General features: G+C 41.0%; 1 protein-coding gene across 1 annotated transcript in view; it reads right to left on the bottom strand.

The window, feature by feature from the left end:
* The window catches only part of PDE3A (phosphodiesterase 3A), an 86,472-nt gene extending 70,889 nt beyond the window's left edge, over positions 1-15,583 (bottom strand). The window contains exon 1 of the mRNA XM_027699724.1: positions 15,125-15,583. Within this exon, the coding sequence (XP_027555525.1) occupies positions 15,125-15,187 (63 nt within the window). The 5' untranslated portion in view covers positions 15,188-15,583. The remainder of the gene's footprint in view (positions 1-15,124) is intronic.
* Positions 15,584-18,226: the final 2,643 nt, after the last annotated feature.

Raw genomic sequence — 18,226 nt, 5'->3', positions numbered from 1 at the left:
TGTCATAGGAGAAGGAACAGAAGGCCTGATATGCAGACCAGACCCACTTCTTAGTAAAGTCTGCTGCCTGCCTGGGGACAGTTAAAGATGTGAAGAGAAAGCTTCCTCACCTGGTAGAGCCTTCAGACTGATCTTCCAGGCAGGCAGTGATGAAGTTGGAACAAGAAGTCTGAGGACAATCAAGAAAGACTTCAGGGCCTTGGGGCAGCTGGTTAAGGGCTGAGGAGCACAAGAAGTGTTTTCCTGTATCCTTCCAGTTGCAGGGAATGAAGAAGGAAGAAACAGGAAGAGCCAGCAGATCAATACCTGGCCCTGAACCTTGTGTCACTGGCAAGATTTTGGGTTTTTGGTCACAGGTTCATTTACACAACACCAGGCCTGCTGGTAAGATATGGGGTACACCTGTCTTAAAGGGGAAAAAGGATCTCATTACAGGAGTTAGCAGGGATCACTGAAAGAGCTTTAAACTAGATTTGAAGAGGGAAACAAAAACCAGGCTCCCTGGAGATAAGAATGGAGACAGCACGCCAATGTTTGAGGGGTGGTGTTCTAGTGAGGTCTTTCTATGTGCAGTCCTGGTAGAGTTAGGGGATGGAGATCCATGCAGCAGCAAAAACACAAGGGTTATTGAAGGGTTGGAAACAATGAAAGTACCTGAGAGTGGTCATGTAAGAGTTGAGGCTTCTTCCCTACAAAAGATATTGGGATCAACAGCTCGACTGAAGTGCACCTACACCAGTGAACACGGCATCTACAAGGAGCAGGAGGAGCTGGAAGCCATTGTGCAGCAGGAAAACTCTTCAGAAGGGACAGGCAAAGAAGGAGAGGCAGTGGGGTAGCCCCGAGTGTCAGGAAGTGTGGCAATTAGGAACATGGTTTGGTGGTGAGCTTGGCAGTGCAGGTTGACCATTTTGCTTGATGACCTTAGAGGTCTTTTCCAATGTAAACGATTCTGTGATTCTATGAATCTAAATGGCTTCTGCTTAACAAGAGGATTAAAAATTATGTTTTATACTTGATTTATTGCCTTTCCTTTAATCAGGTACCTAGGCAGACTCTAATTTATATTCAATTTATGCAGAAAGTTGAATTCTACTTAACTGCAATAAATGCAGGAAAGAGCTTTTAGATGAAGGAAGAAAATAACCCATAGACCAGGAAAAGCAAACCCTATCTAATGTAGTAGACTGATGGCTGAGAGGGGATATGATTGCTCTTTAAAATACCCCAGAGAGCAGGCTTGTTTATGCTACAGGATAACATTGGACTGTTACAAATGGGATGGACATAAATATAAGCAGGAAATTACCACTAGAGGAGAATTTGGGGAGGGGAAAAAAAAGCAAAGTAACAGTAAGATAGACATTGGATTAGGTTTATGAAAGGATTTCATAGTGCTCTCTTGCTAGCAGAAGGCAGCATCGGAAGTGTCTTTGCTCATAAACTAAAAAATAAATACTTCCAATTCCCATCTATTTCTTCCCTCTACAGTGCATCAAACATGCACTTGTTCCTGGCAGCAGGAAAGTTCATACAGGAGAAAACCATAAAGAGTTTTGTGTGTGGCCTCAAAACTTAAACCACAGAGTCATAAAGTGAACAACATCAGGCAATGGTGACGTCAAGGTCTTGAAACATGTTCATCCGGGGTAAACAGCTGAAAAGTCTTCTGACAATTACTGAGCCCAGAAGGTGAACCTGTGTAACAGCTGAAGAAATGAATTCACTGCCACAGCACAAGACAGTTCCCTGCCAAGTGTCCCTTTGACAACTGAGTACACAGCAAATGCTCCTGTGGTGGCAGCAGAAGCCCACAAACTGGGCTGCTATCCCCCAATACCATTCCCAACCCCACAGCATACTCAGTGCACAAAATAAATCTGGATACTTTGGTACCAACCATATTCTAGATACTGACAAAAAGTGAAAGGCAGTGAATCATTTTCTTGCCCATTATGCAAAAATCTCACTTGATGTTAATATAATATCCTCACACAGAAATCATAAATTAAGGCATCATCTAGATGGTAATACTCACTGAGCAGTATTTCCAGCTGCCAGGAACTTAGAAATCAAGTTATACTCTGCTAAGGCATCCAGAGCACATTATACAGAGGGAAGCCTATTTCATACCCCTAGGCACAGTGGCTATCCTACCTCAGATTTTCAGTTTTAACCTCCTACTCCTTTTATAATTGAATCCCCCTCCCATCCCAGTCCTTTTCAATAATTCATTCTCAATAATGAATCATAATGTAATAAAATAAAAATTCATGGACATTTTGGTGACATTTTAATGGAAAGAAAAGAAATAAAATAAAGTGTAAAGAATGAAAGCGGTAAAGACTATATTTTTATTAATTGGAATAGCAATGCCAAATTCACTACGTTCTCTGGGTGGGAAGCCAAAAAAACCACGGAAAACAGTAAAAATATGGTCACATCATCTGTTCTGATGTTTCTGTGAAAGTACTCTTGCAGAGATGGACATTTGCTGTCACCTGAGTAAAAACCAGTTGTAATCAGTATAGCACTATGAGGCCCAATTTTTGGCTTGTAAATTATCAATATTCTCATGTAAAGTAACAGGTTTTGTGGTATAATAAAGGCCACAGGATCTGTCTTATAAAATATAATAGCAACAAAAATGGAAAAATGGTCTGAATAGAAAAAACCCACAACAAATACTAAAAGATCATCAGCATCAAAATGAAACTATAAAGAAGTTTAAGAGACTCATCTCTTGTTTTATTTTTCTGGTTTAGAGAGCATCACTAGGTTATGACACTATCAAATGGCACAGTGAAAGAGTTGAGTTTATATACACCATAAAATCTGAAAGGTATAGATAGACTCTGATCAGAGCAGATCAAATTATTAAAAGTACTAACAGGTAGACAAGAATAAGAAGAACAATTAGAAGACTTTTTTCCTGAACTGAAAAAGGCACTTTTTTATACAGATGGGTGTTGCAGGGATTAAGGTTTAAATGCAGAGAACCTGGACCACATTTTGTGGATGGGAAAAGTTCCATATCAGAAATGTTGCAAAAGGGAAAAAAAAGGTTGGCAAGGCTAAGACAACTTTGCTTGGATTCAAGGACCTACACAGAGCCAAAGATGATACAAAGGAAGCCTGAGAGGAATCTAGAAGGGAACTAGGAGGAAGCATAGTATGCTTCCTATGCTATCCTTCTGATGATCAAAAAGGTAAAGATGCATTTGAACTTTTTTGAGGCATAAAAAAGGGATACAGGCCCTTATACAGAAGAATAGCATCAAATGTGGAGGTGAAGATAAGTTAGTAAGTGCTGACATGCACTCTGGTCAGTTGAAAACATGTCTGGGATGCCAGTCTGGATGTAGTACACAGCAATATCCATTAGGGACTGGGCAGGCATTACAGTTGAATGGGAGTAAGTAGTCAAGCTGGGGACCGTGAAGTAATATCTGGAAAAATATCAATCATATTCCTGAGCTAAACAAATTGCATTTAAAACAGACCCATGATCAACATGCCTAGAAAATTTTATAGCAGTGTGAGAAACTTATAGACATGACTAAGTTCCAATTTCATTGTAATGGCCAAAAAGGTCCTTTGACGTGATCAGTATTACTCCAACACATCAGGGAATATGAATGGGACAGATTTTAAGTAGTTATCTTCATCCTGGGAGGGATGATCAGGCACGTGAGAGAAACACAGAGAACAGTCCTCCAAATGAGATGAAGTGCCATGATGGGAAGAACTGTATCAGTTAAAATAGCACTGCTTATTTATCTCCCCAGTAAAGGCAGTTGATATCAACAGACACCAATTCCTAATTGAAGAGAAATAGGAGTGCACGTTGGAATACCACCATAAGGAAAGTCTGATCCAGAAATTTTTCTGTTCCTTTATGTGATTGCTACCTCGAGTGGTTCCTTCCAGAGCACACAAGAGATGCTGACAAGGGAGGGTTCATCTACCCTACTACAAGGACTCCAAAAAGTTTGACTTGGAGCAATAAGGGGAGTGCAGGTTCCATATCCATTACACAGTAAACGCCTCCCAAGCATTGGAAAACTGAGGTAGAGTTTTCAGTGAAAGACACCAGACCGTTACAAACCATTTGGGATCACCAAATCCTTTCTCTTGGGTCAGTTGTTAACATTGTCTTGACATTTAAGTAGAGCACTTCCCTTTGGCAATAACAGAACTATGTGTGCCATATTAAAATATCTTAGATTTGTTTCTTTCTGCTCCTATGGTGAGGACTTGCTAAAAATTCCTGGACTTCAGAACTCCAGCAATAATTCCAAAACAAAATGTTGGAAGTACATTTTTTTTGAATGCCTGCAGCAACAAAAATAGCACATCCCTAGGACCTCGAGAATCTCAGGAATCTACCACCCAGTTGTATAACTTTCGCAGCTTCTTCTTCCAACCTTAAGACTCAGTGTTGGGGGGATGGAGAAGGAACATCACAGTCTTGAAACAAAGGTGCTGTCTATGCACTCCCAAAGACAAAGGGCTACCCCACATCAAGAGATTTAGAGATTCACTCCAGAAGATGTGTCTGGCACAGGACAAGACAGATTCACACTGCTCTTAAGGAACTTCCATTCCAGTTTCTATGTTTCCTCCTCTCCCATGCTCTACTTGCTCTTCAGTAAAAAATGTACACTGCACAACATGAGCCTAAGCATGGGGGGGAGTTTATCACAACTGAGCTGCTGATGTACCACTGTCCAACTGGACTGTGTCCTTTGAGGAAGGAGACACGGTGCTCGTGTTGCTCCTCCACCAACACCAAGCTGCATCCACCATCGATGCTGTGCAGTGGCTCAGAAAAGAAAGGTACTGTCTGTCTGTAAGATGGGAGGTGGCAGTTCCACAGAGAAACCACATGTACAATCATACATTTTCACAACTCCTATCTGGACAGAAATGAGTCAAAATCTACGGCTTGATTTTGTCCAGGGGCTGTTTCTGTGATGAGAATGCAACCACATCAAAATCCCAGCAACGATCACCATTCTGAGGCAGCGCTGTCTCAAAGGCAACATTGATCCTTTAAGATCACTGACTTCAGCTATGCATCACTTTCACATCCCACAGAGTTGTAAGGAATAGAAAGCAGTACTGCAGCTTCTCTTGTCAGCAAAGCCTCCCTCCTTTTCTGCATCTTAATGAAGAACTTAATATAAAATAATTATTTGCAGATTGTTCACTCAACTCCAACTGTTAATTTGAAAGAAGGAAGTACATAAAACCCTCCAGGAGTCCTAAAACACAGTCTCTGTATGCACAGAGTTATTATTTTTAGACACCTAAAAAAATTGGTCCATAATAATATGACACAAAAGCATACTACCATTCCACATTTCTATCATATCCATCATCTAACTTTGAAGATTCAGGTCCTCCTATCCTGAATGAGAAAACTAAAAATGCTGTATGTGTCAGGCTTATTCTGATGCTGAGGGTATATATGTGAGAGTAGCATATGAACTTTCAAAACCATACAGGACAGAAAATTTCAAATTGTTTGTCTGTCAGATATCAGAAGAATAACAGACAGTATTAACAATATTTTCTCATTTTTAGAGCAGTAAGCTCTTGTGCTTTAGATGCAAAGTTACTGGAAACAGAAAGAAAGGTTATCTGGGTTTCTACCAAAACACTATCCCCCTGAAAAGGGATTACATGTTTTAAATCACTATTTTGGTAGCTGGTTTTAAATATTGCTCCAGCTCTGTTTGGAAAAACTTTTTTCCTGGCTCGTCTTCGCCATCTCTACAGCTTTTTTTCCCTCATCATGAATTTTCTGTGCTTGTGGCAGGAGGTGTAGGGAAAACAAAAGGTATCTCCAAGGATGTAAGCTCCACAACTTCTTTGGGTAACCTGTTCCAGTGCTTGGCACCCTCAGAGTAAACAAGTTCCTTATTATTTTTAAACAGGAATTCCTGTATTTCAGTTTGTACCCACTGCCTCTTGTCCAGTGACAGGACACCCCTGAGAAGAGTTTGGCTCCATCTCCTTCAGTCTCTCACATCAGGTATTTATACACACTGATGCTCTTGAGTGTTCTCTTTTCAAGGCTGAATAGTCTCAGCTCCCTCTGTCTCCTCTCACCTGACAGATGCTCCAGTCCCTTAATCACTTCTGTGGTCCTTTGTTGGACACACTCCAATATTTCTGTGTCTCTCTTGCTCTGGGGAGCACAGACCTGTACCCAGCATTGCAGGTGTGTCTCACCAGTGCTGAGATGAGTAGAAGGATCACCACCCTCAGCCTGTCAGCAGTGCCCAGTGCAGTCCAGGATGCTGTTGGCTTGCTTTGCCATCAGGACATGTTGCTGGCTCATATTCAGCTTGGTGTCCACTGGGACCCCCAAGGTCCTTCTGTGCCAAGCTGTTCCCCAGCCAGTCCGTCCCTTGTCTGTACTGGTGCCTGCAGTTACTTCTCCCAGGCGTGGGAGGACTTTGTATCTCCTGCTGCTGAACTTATTAAGATTCCTGTGGGCCCAGTTCTCCAGCCTGTTAAGGTCCCTCTGAAACAGCAACACAACAACTTGCAGTAGCAGCCACTCCTCCCAGTTCTGTATCATCTGCAAATTTGCTACAGGTGCACTCTTTCCATCATCCAGGTTATTAACTTTTTCAAGCTAATTTTTTTTTTCTTTCCATTTTTGCAGTTCAGTAACTGAGGCCTCTCTCTCTCTTCTAAGGGCTTGCCCGTTCACCATAAAAAGCAGGGGTTTTCAGTCCTGCATGAAGGCCAGCAACTCAGTAATTATGAATTCTAGATTCAAGACCTGGTAAGCTCCAGACTTCCTTTATAGACTGTAAGAATTCATACTGCTTTTGTAACATTCAAGGTTATTCAGGAATTGAAAGTGGAGCAATGCAGACCCATTACACAATGAACCTTGATCTGTAAAATCCAACCCAACACAAAATTTTGTTTTTTACGACTTGACTTTAAGATTTACTCCAGCTCTAGCTTATTCAAAAATCTCAGCAGGCTGCTCCAATAATTCATTTTGAAATTTTGAATGCTGATCCATCAGACACAGAACAAAATTATGGCTTACTACTAAAGTCAAGAAAAGGAACATCTGCTGTTGAGAGCAGAGCTGATCAGCTGTGAGCTTTTCCACTGGGAAACTCATAAAATGAGCTACTAGAGAATCCAGCATGTGTTCTTGTAAGGAAGGAACAATAGGAAATACTTTCACTTATTTATTCTTTAAAACTATCCCAGAGAGCAGCAATTACAGCACACATATCTTCCCCAGCACAGACACAAAGCACAGGGAAAAAAAACAAAACAAAACAAAACTCTTAATATAAATGTCTTCAAAATGAAGTTTCTATTATAGTGTGAACTCATAGGTTCATTTTGTCCTTGTTAACAAAGGCATCTTCCAACATCAATGGCATTGTGGAAACTCTGTAAGGCAGGTTAGAGCAGCCCACATCCTCTACCAGTGCTACTATTAACATACCAGTGGAAGCATACTGGCTGAAGACTAGGCGTAAAAAATTAAGTACATTAATCATGTTCATTCCATAATTGGGTTCATCTCTGAATACAGGAAGGTAAAATTTTACAATGATTGTGTTCAAAAATTTGTTTGGGAAGGTGGCAAATACCTGAAACACATATGCAGTAAGTGAAATCTAAGGTGCTACTGGAAATGAAAAGAACACCTTGTGGCACAACTCTCAGCCTTTAGTAGTTGTCAGGAGCAAAAATCTATCATCACAAAAGCTCCAGTGCTACATAGTGCTAATGTGGGGTGGTTTTTTTTTCATTACAAGCAAGCTGGCTGTATCACAAATTATTATGTAGGCCATTGCTTCCCTTCATAAGACCTTGCTCAATACTTTTTCAAAACTTTAAACATTTACTCTGATGTTTCCCCTTGCAGCAGTTAGCCTGTATTTGGAAAATTTTATCCAGCATAGCCATTTCCAGGAGACTAAGGGGCACTGTTTTACTCATTATTAACTATCAAACTCTTTGAGATGCACCACTCTGGTCTCAGAACATTCTCAGTGTAGCTTCTGTTTCAGAGATTGACATACAGATGCCAATATTTTGGCAATTTGAAGAATTTACAGTCTGAAAACCTGCAGAGAGTTCTAGTTTGAGGACTTGAATTTCAGCAGATTAAACGCTCTGAAAGTCTGTAACTTTCTTTATGGGTCTTAAAGGTTTCCAGCAACTCAATTGTCAGATGCCAATAAATTTTAAATCCCCTTAAATCCAACAAACAAGTATAACTGACGACCTAAGCATTTTTCCTAACAGTTTGCAACTGGAAAACTAAAGAAAAAAAAACAAACACATGAACAAAATCTCTTAACCTGAGGACCATAATCCTCTAAATTTATAAAGAAGCAATTAAAAAATATAAGCTGTAGCCAGGAAATTTATACCGTATAAGAAACAGGGATCTGAAAACAAATAAATACACAAAACTATTAAAAATGCCAAAAATGAAATGATGAAAACTGCCAGATACACTGTTGTGACATGAGAAATGCAAGGAGATTAAGGGGTATTTCAGAAGTCTGATGACCCCAGGGGAGAAAAAGATCTGCTTTCTCTGCTCCAAAAGATGACAGTTCACAATCTCATCTTCTCAATTCAATTGCCTTAGTCAGTCTATGTCTGCACCACACAAGTGGACATGCACTCTCCAGTCTAAGGCAAAGCTTGGCAAAAAAACCCCCAACAAACCAAAACCAGTGTATCAGCTTCTTCCACTATCTCTGCTTTTCAAAATACTGAGTGTCAAACAGCACCATGCCTAACTGCTTATTTTCTTACCATGCTGCTTCAAGGACTCATTTCACCAGGATATGATTTCAGACTGCTGTTTGCACTTCAATGCTGATTCCTTTTCCAAACTGCACTCATCTGCAGCATGGCTATGATCCTACAAATTGCAGCTTTCCTGAACTGGAACTTGCTCACTGAATAAAGTAAAATACAATTTGAGTATTGTCAGCAGGCTTCTGTTCTGTGTCACACAACTGGACTGCCTGATTATCACCAGGAGTTGCACAACAAACCTGGGAAGATTAACGGTGGACAAAGGTATTCAAGAAGAAAGGCAGCATTTTTGGAAATCTGCATTGAGCTCCTGCTTAGCTACAAGAATATTGACATGACAGAATGACTGTCATTATCGAGCTTCCAGTCCACTTCTGTCCCACTGCCAATCATTTTGAGACAGAGAAGTTGACAGAGAAGAGGGTCTGGCACCATTTTAAAGGTTTTTCTCCATCCTACAGATGACGGATATGGAAGGTTGCAGGAGGTTTGCCCACACCTGTGTCACAACCACTCAGTATGACAGATCTTGCCTTTTATCCTCCTGCCCCCTCAGAACCCTCCATCAACACTTATTGCAATTTCTCTGTCATCCTTCTGGCTTTTGTGAGTCTCTATGGATATTTTATTGCCATTTTTGCCAGCATGGAGCAATGTACAGCGCTGAGACTCCCCGCCCCAGCTCTTGCCTGGCCAAAGCCACACCAGACGATGAATACATTCCTGGTGCTGATCCTTCTGAAATGAGCTGGTCTCTGTTGTACTTTGGAAACATTGGTTCTGTGGCCTAAATGGACACCTTTACAATCCTGACTGCCCAAGGAACCTCTCTGGTCACATCCTGAGGTGTGGTGGTGATACACTGGCAAGCAAGAGGGATCTCTCTCAAGTGTCATTACCACCCTGTTCCCCTCCTGCACATTCCTCAGAGCAATAGGGTAGAAAGCCTGTGGGACAAACAGAAATGGTCCCACAGTTGCAGCTTAGTGCCTGTGGCTCAACTCCTCCCTTCTAGGAGAAGCAAGGCCAAGTCTGCGTCAGGTTGTTTCTCTGAGATAGCTTTCTGCTCCACATCATTCATTTGCTTCATTAGAAAGCAAGGAAGTTTTTCATAGATCATTTCTTAATCCAAGCCTCAGCTTTCTGCACCTTTCCTGCTGTGCAAAAGCAACTCTCCTCCCCCAGCCACAGCTCCATATTCCAAACAACCCACAACCTTCCCATGAGGCCTCTTTCTCATAACATCCCAAACTCCACAAATCTCTGCTCTGCCACTAAAGCTTTGAAATCTTGTCTGCTGAATGAAAGGATAATGTAAGGTTTTATTAACAATGAATAACTGTGGAAAACCACAGAAACATTCTTAACAGAAAACTTTTTTTTTTTTTTGGTAAACTGTTTTTAGGTAAAATTGGAGGGATTGAGTTAGATACAAGGATCATTGCTGTGATGTGTTCCAGCAAGAATTCTGATTCAGGCATGTATTCCCATGGGCCTTTCTAATGTGAGAGTGTAGGGAGAGATGAGCTACAGCTGACAAGGCTGTAACCCCCAGGTGCATGGATTTGAATAAGGTGGAGGTACAAGGGGAGCTGGGAGCTCCTGTGGTCACTCACAGTGCTGCTCCTGTGGCCCATCTGACTGATGGCTGGCACACACTTCTTCTAAGTAAATGCAATGATACAAGGTAGTGCATGACCTCTACCTTGGCTTGCATTGCTTCTCCCTGGCTGTCTATGTCTGCTACTCTGCTGCCACTGAAGCCTCCTTCCTCAAGAGACCACGTGTTGTGGTGGTGGTGATGCCATGGGCGGGATGGCTCCCACCACGTGCCATAGCCTGTCTGGGAGACAGGTTGTGCAAACAGAATAACTAGGCACAACCCACCAGGCACAGGCACTTGAAAGGAGAAGGAACTTCTTGGCTCCTGCTGCCCCTGGCTCTTTTGCACATTTTCCTAATCCACAGGACAGCTGTGAGCCAGGGACACTCACAGTCCTGCACCGACTGCTCTGAGGCCTCCTTGCCATAACCATTCCATCATCCCCTTCTCCATGAAAAGCTTCACGAGCTTTGCACAGAGAGGAGGCACATACCATGAACCCCTGCTGCACTGTGGCTTTCACTCAGTTCACTGATACTGTCCTGCTGTGAGCCAGGCTCTGCCACGGCCCCCCTACACAAACATCCACGCCTGCGAGCCACATTCCTGCCTGTGGCTGAGGTGCAAGGACTGCTGTCCTGCAGGGGCTTGTGCTTCCTCACCATGAAGTTCCCAGTGAAGCTGGCTCTGGCTGAACCTCAGCAGTGCCATACTGCTGTCAGGCAGCTGGACAGCAGCAAAAAGTCTGAGTGTAGCGGACACCTGAGAGAAAAATAAAGCACAGGAGCTCGAACACTGTCTTAAAAAATATCAGATGTGTTGTAGCCATCCTCATGGGTGTACAGGGGTTATAAGTGAGGACCATTCAGGACACAAAGGCAAGATGCAAATAGCAAAAAGGTCTGTGGCTGAGGTGAGCCATTAGTAAAACAATTAAAAAACAATAAAGAAAAAAAGAAATATGCAAAACTACAATTTCCAGTCCTGACAAAGTGAACCTTGTCCATTTCTTTACAGCAGCTTTAATCCATCAGACTTAGTCTATACATGAACACACTGAAAATATGGTGCCTGCATGATGTCATGGGATATCAGACTGACTCTTGGAAAATCCCTTGATTTATCATTTCACAGTTATGACTCAAGTCATATCAGGATCAGTTTATCTGCTGTTTAGCACCTTGCATGGGTTGTAGGCTCTGGGAGTTTCTCCCACCCACCGTATCAGTGGTTAGGAGCAAGATATTGCACTGTACACGCAAACTGCCTCAGGCATAGCTGTGCTGTAAATCACTGGCAGGTGAGAGAGGCATCACTTCGTGGGCTTTACACTAATCCATCCCAATCTAAACTGGTGACTTAATGGTACAGAAAGCATTACCGCTGCTTACGCTGCTATAAGCATGCATTTCTAGCTGAAGAAATATTACAACATTTATTTATCTGCACAGTACATTCCTTTTAACTACCTATAGCTATATAAATCCCTACAGCAATTATTGGTTACGAGGTTTTTACAGTGCTGTATAAATCTAGTTCCTGTTTTTAAATTCAGTTTCCATCATGGGATAATGTGTGAAGATTTCTCCTGTCTTAGGAGCAGTATCAAATACAACTTATGCTCAAAGGCTATGGCTCATGAAATCTACAGGGAATTTCAGGCAGAGGGAAGTACTCAACAGCGTTACAGCAAATATTTAACACCTCTGGCTCATCTGGTTACCACAACATTTTAAATCCATATCCATTCAGTGAAATCATTCTTAGTAACAGCTCTCAGGGATAAAAAATTAGGATCAGTTCAAGATCCTCAGGCACATACATCAAATAAAAGCAACAGAGAATTTCCCCCTAAACCTTACTGAAACTTCAGGAAAGACTTTCAGGCAATCTGAACTGCTGGATGGACAAGAAAGAAAAGCATTCATAAATTCTTTCTTTAGATCTAGACAGGTAATTCCTTCTGAAATTATTGAGAAAGCCATTCAAGATTCAAGCACTAAGAGACTACAGTTTGTTGAATAGACATTAATATACAACATTTAATTCATCACCATTTTGCTTAAATTTACCCATGAAAAACACTCACAGAACAAAACTATTCCGCATATAAAAAAGTATAGCTAGATCAGACATTTCTCATCAACTGAAACCAAATAGATCTAATTCAGGTTTCACACTCAAATCCACTTTCCTCACCCTTTCACACACACAAAATGCAAAACACCGAGGATAACATTCCTTTGTCATACCGGACCCTGGGAACCATGGAAACTTCTGTGATGTAGTGGCTGTGAGCATAAGTGATGCTCAAAAGATCAAAAATAGAATTATATAACAATACATCTCCAAAAACCCTACAACCTTCAACAATATTGTCTACAGACATCATAACTACTCTTGTTTTGCCACTACCTCTACTTCTCAGCCTGCTCACCCTTGCCTCAATGGTTCTGAGTGTACTTTGGTTTGATGTAAAGTATGTAAGATGAGTAATAACAAATCACTTAATAACTTCTAAAAGACAAAAAGTGTGTTCAAATAGAGTATCAGAGTTCACTGTGGACTTACAGCTCCCATGTTCTTAAAAGTCAGATCTGCTCTATTATTTTAAACAAGAAACAAGATCAAGGCAAAAATCCCACTTTCAGAGCTTGATTTTATTTCCTTCCTTTAGTATTTTTTTTTAAAGTGGTAGTGCAGTAAGCCAGTTTGGAGAGGTTTTGTCATTTGTTAACATAATTATCTTTTATCTACTCTGAATAGAGAAGTAACCTACAATGTTACTACTCATCTATCAAAATATAATATCATTTCCTCCAGGTTAGCCTGGAACATAGTAAGCTAGTGCTTTAAGGACTAAAAAATGAATTTGCAGCAAAAGGCAGAGGTATTATTTTTATACAGTAACTTATGAACAGGATCAGCCTAAAACACTCAAGAAGTTGCCTTTTTGGGGTTGTAATCTTGCACAGTAACTGCATTTTCCTACGAGGCACTGTTGAGCAAGGAAGGAGGAGAACAAGCAGAGCAGCCCCACTCCACTTATGCCAGCCAGTGTAAGGAGCAATGCAAACAGCCAGGCAAATACCTGTGTGTCTGAAGATGAACATCATCTTCCCCCTGTTAGTTTAGCTTTGGCATATCTGTCCAGATTCACATTTTGCTCAAGTCAACCCCATCTATGTGCAGCACTTACTGAGTCTCGCTCTCCTAAAGCGATACATGGGTCAGGGAAATTTCCTTTTTTAAAACCCTCCAGAGGGGTTGAGGGACTGATGATGGAACGGATGCACAGCTCAGTGCAGTCAAGCACACCTCACACCTAGGTAAGGAATACTTATTTTTCCCAGACACATCTGTATGTGTTACATACTGTAACACAGTATGATGCAATGCAACATTAGATTACAGTCATTAAAATGAAAAAGAAACGCTGGAAAAGTGAGGCTGAAATACAGCTTTCCTTTGAAACAACACTGTGTCTCCACATCTTAATAGAAACAAGATTACAAATTACTCACTTCATAAGAGAGCATTTATTTACCCCTCTTTTACCAGGAGATTTTAGAGAGTCTGACTGAACTGGATCAATTCAATTCCATTTCAATACAACAAAAAGGTATTCATCAACTCTGCCTTATTATTTTATTGTGAATTATGATGTGACATAGTATTTTTTGACTAGTAATAGGTCTGAGATCCCTAGATGTTCTCAGTGGTCTAATTTAGCTTTAAAATTCTACAATTCTATAAAACATGGCATGTAATCTGCCCTTCCCTTCCCTCTCTCAATAAAAAAGTGTAGAGGAGGATGCTTCTCAAAAACTGGGAAGCATTTTTGATGCCCATCCTTCCTTCTGTTGAATAATTTTCTCCTGAATTTCCTCTTTATCACTGATAAATGCACTTCATAGTCAACCGTTTTATAACCAGAAAACTGAGTTGAAACATGTACTAAGCAAACACCTCCACTTTCCTTTCAATATTATTTCTAGAATTATTTTTCTTTTAGTGTCTTTACATACCAAGTAAGATACTGAAAAAAAATTCAGAGAATCCTGGAGTGCCTGGATCAAGAAGTACTCCCATTCATCTCATCTTAGTCCTACTTATGGTGACAACGCTTGCTCCAAACAGCATCCCACAGTTTTTACATCTGCTTTGCCCAGCAGATGTTTACATATTTTCTGTTTACATCTGCTTTATTCTCATCCTTGTTAACATACTTGCAATGACGCATCGACCAAGATGATCCTGAAAACGCTGAGGTTCTGCCAATGCATCAGTGGTTTCATACATATATACATATGTGTAAGGTATGAGATGCACCGAGGACATGCACCGAGGAACCCTTTAACAGTAGACTACACTTTTCCTTAGCCCTTCACTTTAAAACACTCCTAAAGCCTTTAGAAAAAGTCTCATTTTTGAGACAGGAAGATTCTGTTGGTTAAATAAGTCTGTATTAGTGGGCTGCCATGGCATCTCCACATTCACAAGCACACGCTCCTGCAAAATCAGCTTTATGCACATTTTGCAGTATTTATCATGGAAATTACAAGTAATAATCAGCTGGTTCTCTCTGTATGCAGAGGACCCCAACCACCCCCATTAAATCAATGTAAAACTCTTTACAGTGGCACTGCAAGAGTAGACAAGAGACACAACAGGTTCACCAGAGCACTGTACCTGGTCAGCAGCGGGAATCGACTCCCACCTACGCTTCAGCAAGTACAGAGATTTCCGGCTCATGGTTTCGGATCTGCTCTAGAGGCTTTTCCAGACTTGAGAAAAAGGCTTCTCCCAAACCAGTGTCAAGAACCTTATTTCTGACTCCTGTGTTTCATTGCAGATGGCAGAGTTCCCCGATGTACACGAGTTTTTGTGAGCTGCAAGGTCGAGACCGGTTACACCCGAGCTTCTCACGTTTCTCTAAAGCATCTGTCTCCTCACAGTGCCACGACAAAGGGAGCCAGTGGAGACAGAGAACAGCCCAGCTTCCACTGACGAGCCACCTCGTAAAAGCCTGAAGTAGGTAGACAACACCAGACGCACTCAATCTGAAAATAGCTGTTGCTTAGGAACTGGAGGGGTAAAATGCAGCACCTCAGATATATAATTGAGAGCTTTTATATTTAAAGAGAATTAAAAGCGCTGGACCCGTGTTTCTCTCTCATTCTTTTACAATGCCAGAGGAACGATCGCTCGATTCCACTGACTCCTGGGGCTACGCCTACATCTCCAGCAAGCCAAACAAGTCCTGATGACAGAGCAACAAATTACTCCCACACATTCAAGGTCCCTTGTAAAAACGTGTGCACAAAGCGTGCCGCATATCCCACCTGAAACATCTCAGAAGTATCAAGTACTGTGCTTTAGTAGAACGATTAAAATACAATTTGCATAATTTTTCTGCAGAGCAATAATATGCCAAGGATGAATTCTGCTAGTCACATTTTCTTGTAGCATGTGCTGACATTACAAATGGGTATGAATATTTTCCCCTCACATGAGTGACATGATGTAGTTCTACAGACTGCACGTGTGTATTTGAGAGAGATTTCTTTAGGTCGATTAAATGTTTAGGAATTTCTTTAATTTGGAATTCAATTTTGAAGTTCCATGCCTAAATTCTAAATTTTAGCCTGTATTAAGTTTGCAAATTAAGGATAGAACAGAATCAAATTCACTTTGCCCTTTCTGTTTGATTTCAAATCCATAGAGTAAATTCTCTGCGTGAAGCACTTACAGAAGGAAGTGTTGTCTTCAGAGAAGAAAAAGGGAAGGAAAAAAAACCCAAGTAGATAGCCAGGAACTCATTGATCTTTGCAAGGCAACCTATAATTCACTCCAATTACAGCAACCTTAATAGTATAATTATTCTAAAAGAAAAGGAATCCTACAACATACACACATACAGATATATATGTATGTGTGTGTGTGCACGCATGCAACATATTAAAAAGGGAAGTGTAATGACAGTGTAGAAGTCAGGAGCAAGTTAAATATTGTAAAGACAGCTTTTTACTTGTCCCATTTACATTCTATTGAATTGCAGATGCTTATCACGAGACAAACTCCTGCAAACAGAAATTCCCACAAGCCTCGGTGTATTTCATTTGACATCCATCGCTACCTGTAACTAAAGCACTTTGCATTTAACTCCTACATGCAGAAAGGAACACGTTTTCCAAGTGGGGCATTAAGAAGTATGACATGCACTGTAGTAGTTTGCTCTCATGTTTCAACACATGCCATAGAAAACCTACTTGCTCTTAAAAAAACCTTCACTGGATCAGAGCTTTTTCAATGACTCTTGGAAGAATAACTTTATGAGTTCGTATGTGGATTTTAGTTTTGCATTATAGTAAACCAGTGGTTCCACTTTCTGTTCTCACAAGTGACATTTCTAACATCCACATACATAGGTGGCTTCCTAGGATCTATTTTACCACTTTCCCCTCATTACTCCGCATGAATTAAAAGATCATAGAAGATTAATAAATTGCCTCCCAATAACCTAACCTTAAATCCCTTCCTGCTCCTTACTCTCCCCTCACTGCTTGCTGGGCAGCACAGGTTGCACTACCACTGTCCAGGAGAGACCTCTTCTCCCAAGTCCCATTTCTGTGCTGATGGAAAGCCCTCCTGACCTAGGGAAACACCATAAGCAACCCTGTGGCAGATCCTGCAGGTAACTGCCACTTTAAACACCTGATGTGTTAGGTTTGAAGCAGAAGTATACCTAACACATCCCTCACCTTCATTTTTAAGCAACATCTTGTTACTGGTACATTTATTAAAGACACAAGCTGGCAACAATGCAACAGAACCACAAAAGAATAAAACAGGTCTTTTATATTAAGGGCAAAAATCAAAATCTTCTAAATTTTTCATAGCCTCTCAGGGAACTACTTAAATTAGGTTTAACACTCTTTCTATCAAGACAATTTTCAGAGCCATGTAAAAGAGATAATCTGAGGCTACAGTGGAATAACTGAGGTTTATTTTCTTCCCTCTAATGAAACTTCTCTTCCTTGCTTCTTGTGACTGGGTACTAGGATAGCACGCAGTAATCAGAGAGCTTGAGTCATTTTGGGATTCTTTATCAGGAACTGTAGTGATAGGACAAGGAAATGGCTTTGAACTGAAAGAGAGTAGGTTTAAATTAGATGTTAGGAAGAAATTCTTTATTGTGAGGGTGGTGAGGCACTGGAACAGGTTGCCCAGAGCAGCTGTGGATGCCCTATCACTGGAAGTGTTCAAGGCCAGGGTGGATGGTGCTCTGAGCAACTTAGAATCATAGAATCATAGAATAGGTAGGGTTGGAAGAGACCTCCAAGATCATCAAGTCCAACCCCTGATCCAACTCCAATTACTATATCATGGCACTAAGGGCCACGTCCAATCTCTTTTTAAAAATCTCCAGGGATGGTGAATCCACCACCTCTCTGGGTAGGCCGTTCCAATGTCTGATAACCCTCTCTGTAAAGAGAGGGTTGGTTTAGTGAAAGGTGTCCCTGTGCATGGCAGGGGGTTTGGAACAAAATGATCTTTAAAGTCCCTTCCAAACCCAAACTGTTCTATGATTCTAGGATGTTCTTTTCCCACCTTGTTATAGATCCTTTAACATTTCTATGGCATGTCTGGATTGTTGTACAAAGTATCCATATAAAAATCCTTCACCTGATGTAAAAGCAATTCCAAAATACCAGAGCCCTAACCTATATAATTCAACACTAGATGGGAAAGACTGCTTTACCCAAGCAGGAAAATTCCTGAACACCAATA

This window comes from Neopelma chrysocephalum, unplaced genomic scaffold (assembly GCF_003984885.1).
Source record: "Neopelma chrysocephalum unplaced genomic scaffold, ASM398488v2 Primary Assembly neopelma1_139, whole genome shotgun sequence".
Classification (NCBI taxonomy): domain Eukaryota; kingdom Metazoa; phylum Chordata; class Aves; order Passeriformes; family Pipridae; genus Neopelma; species Neopelma chrysocephalum.
The sequence above is the reverse complement of the archived record's forward strand: the minus strand, read 5'-3'. Positions and strand labels throughout refer to the sequence as shown.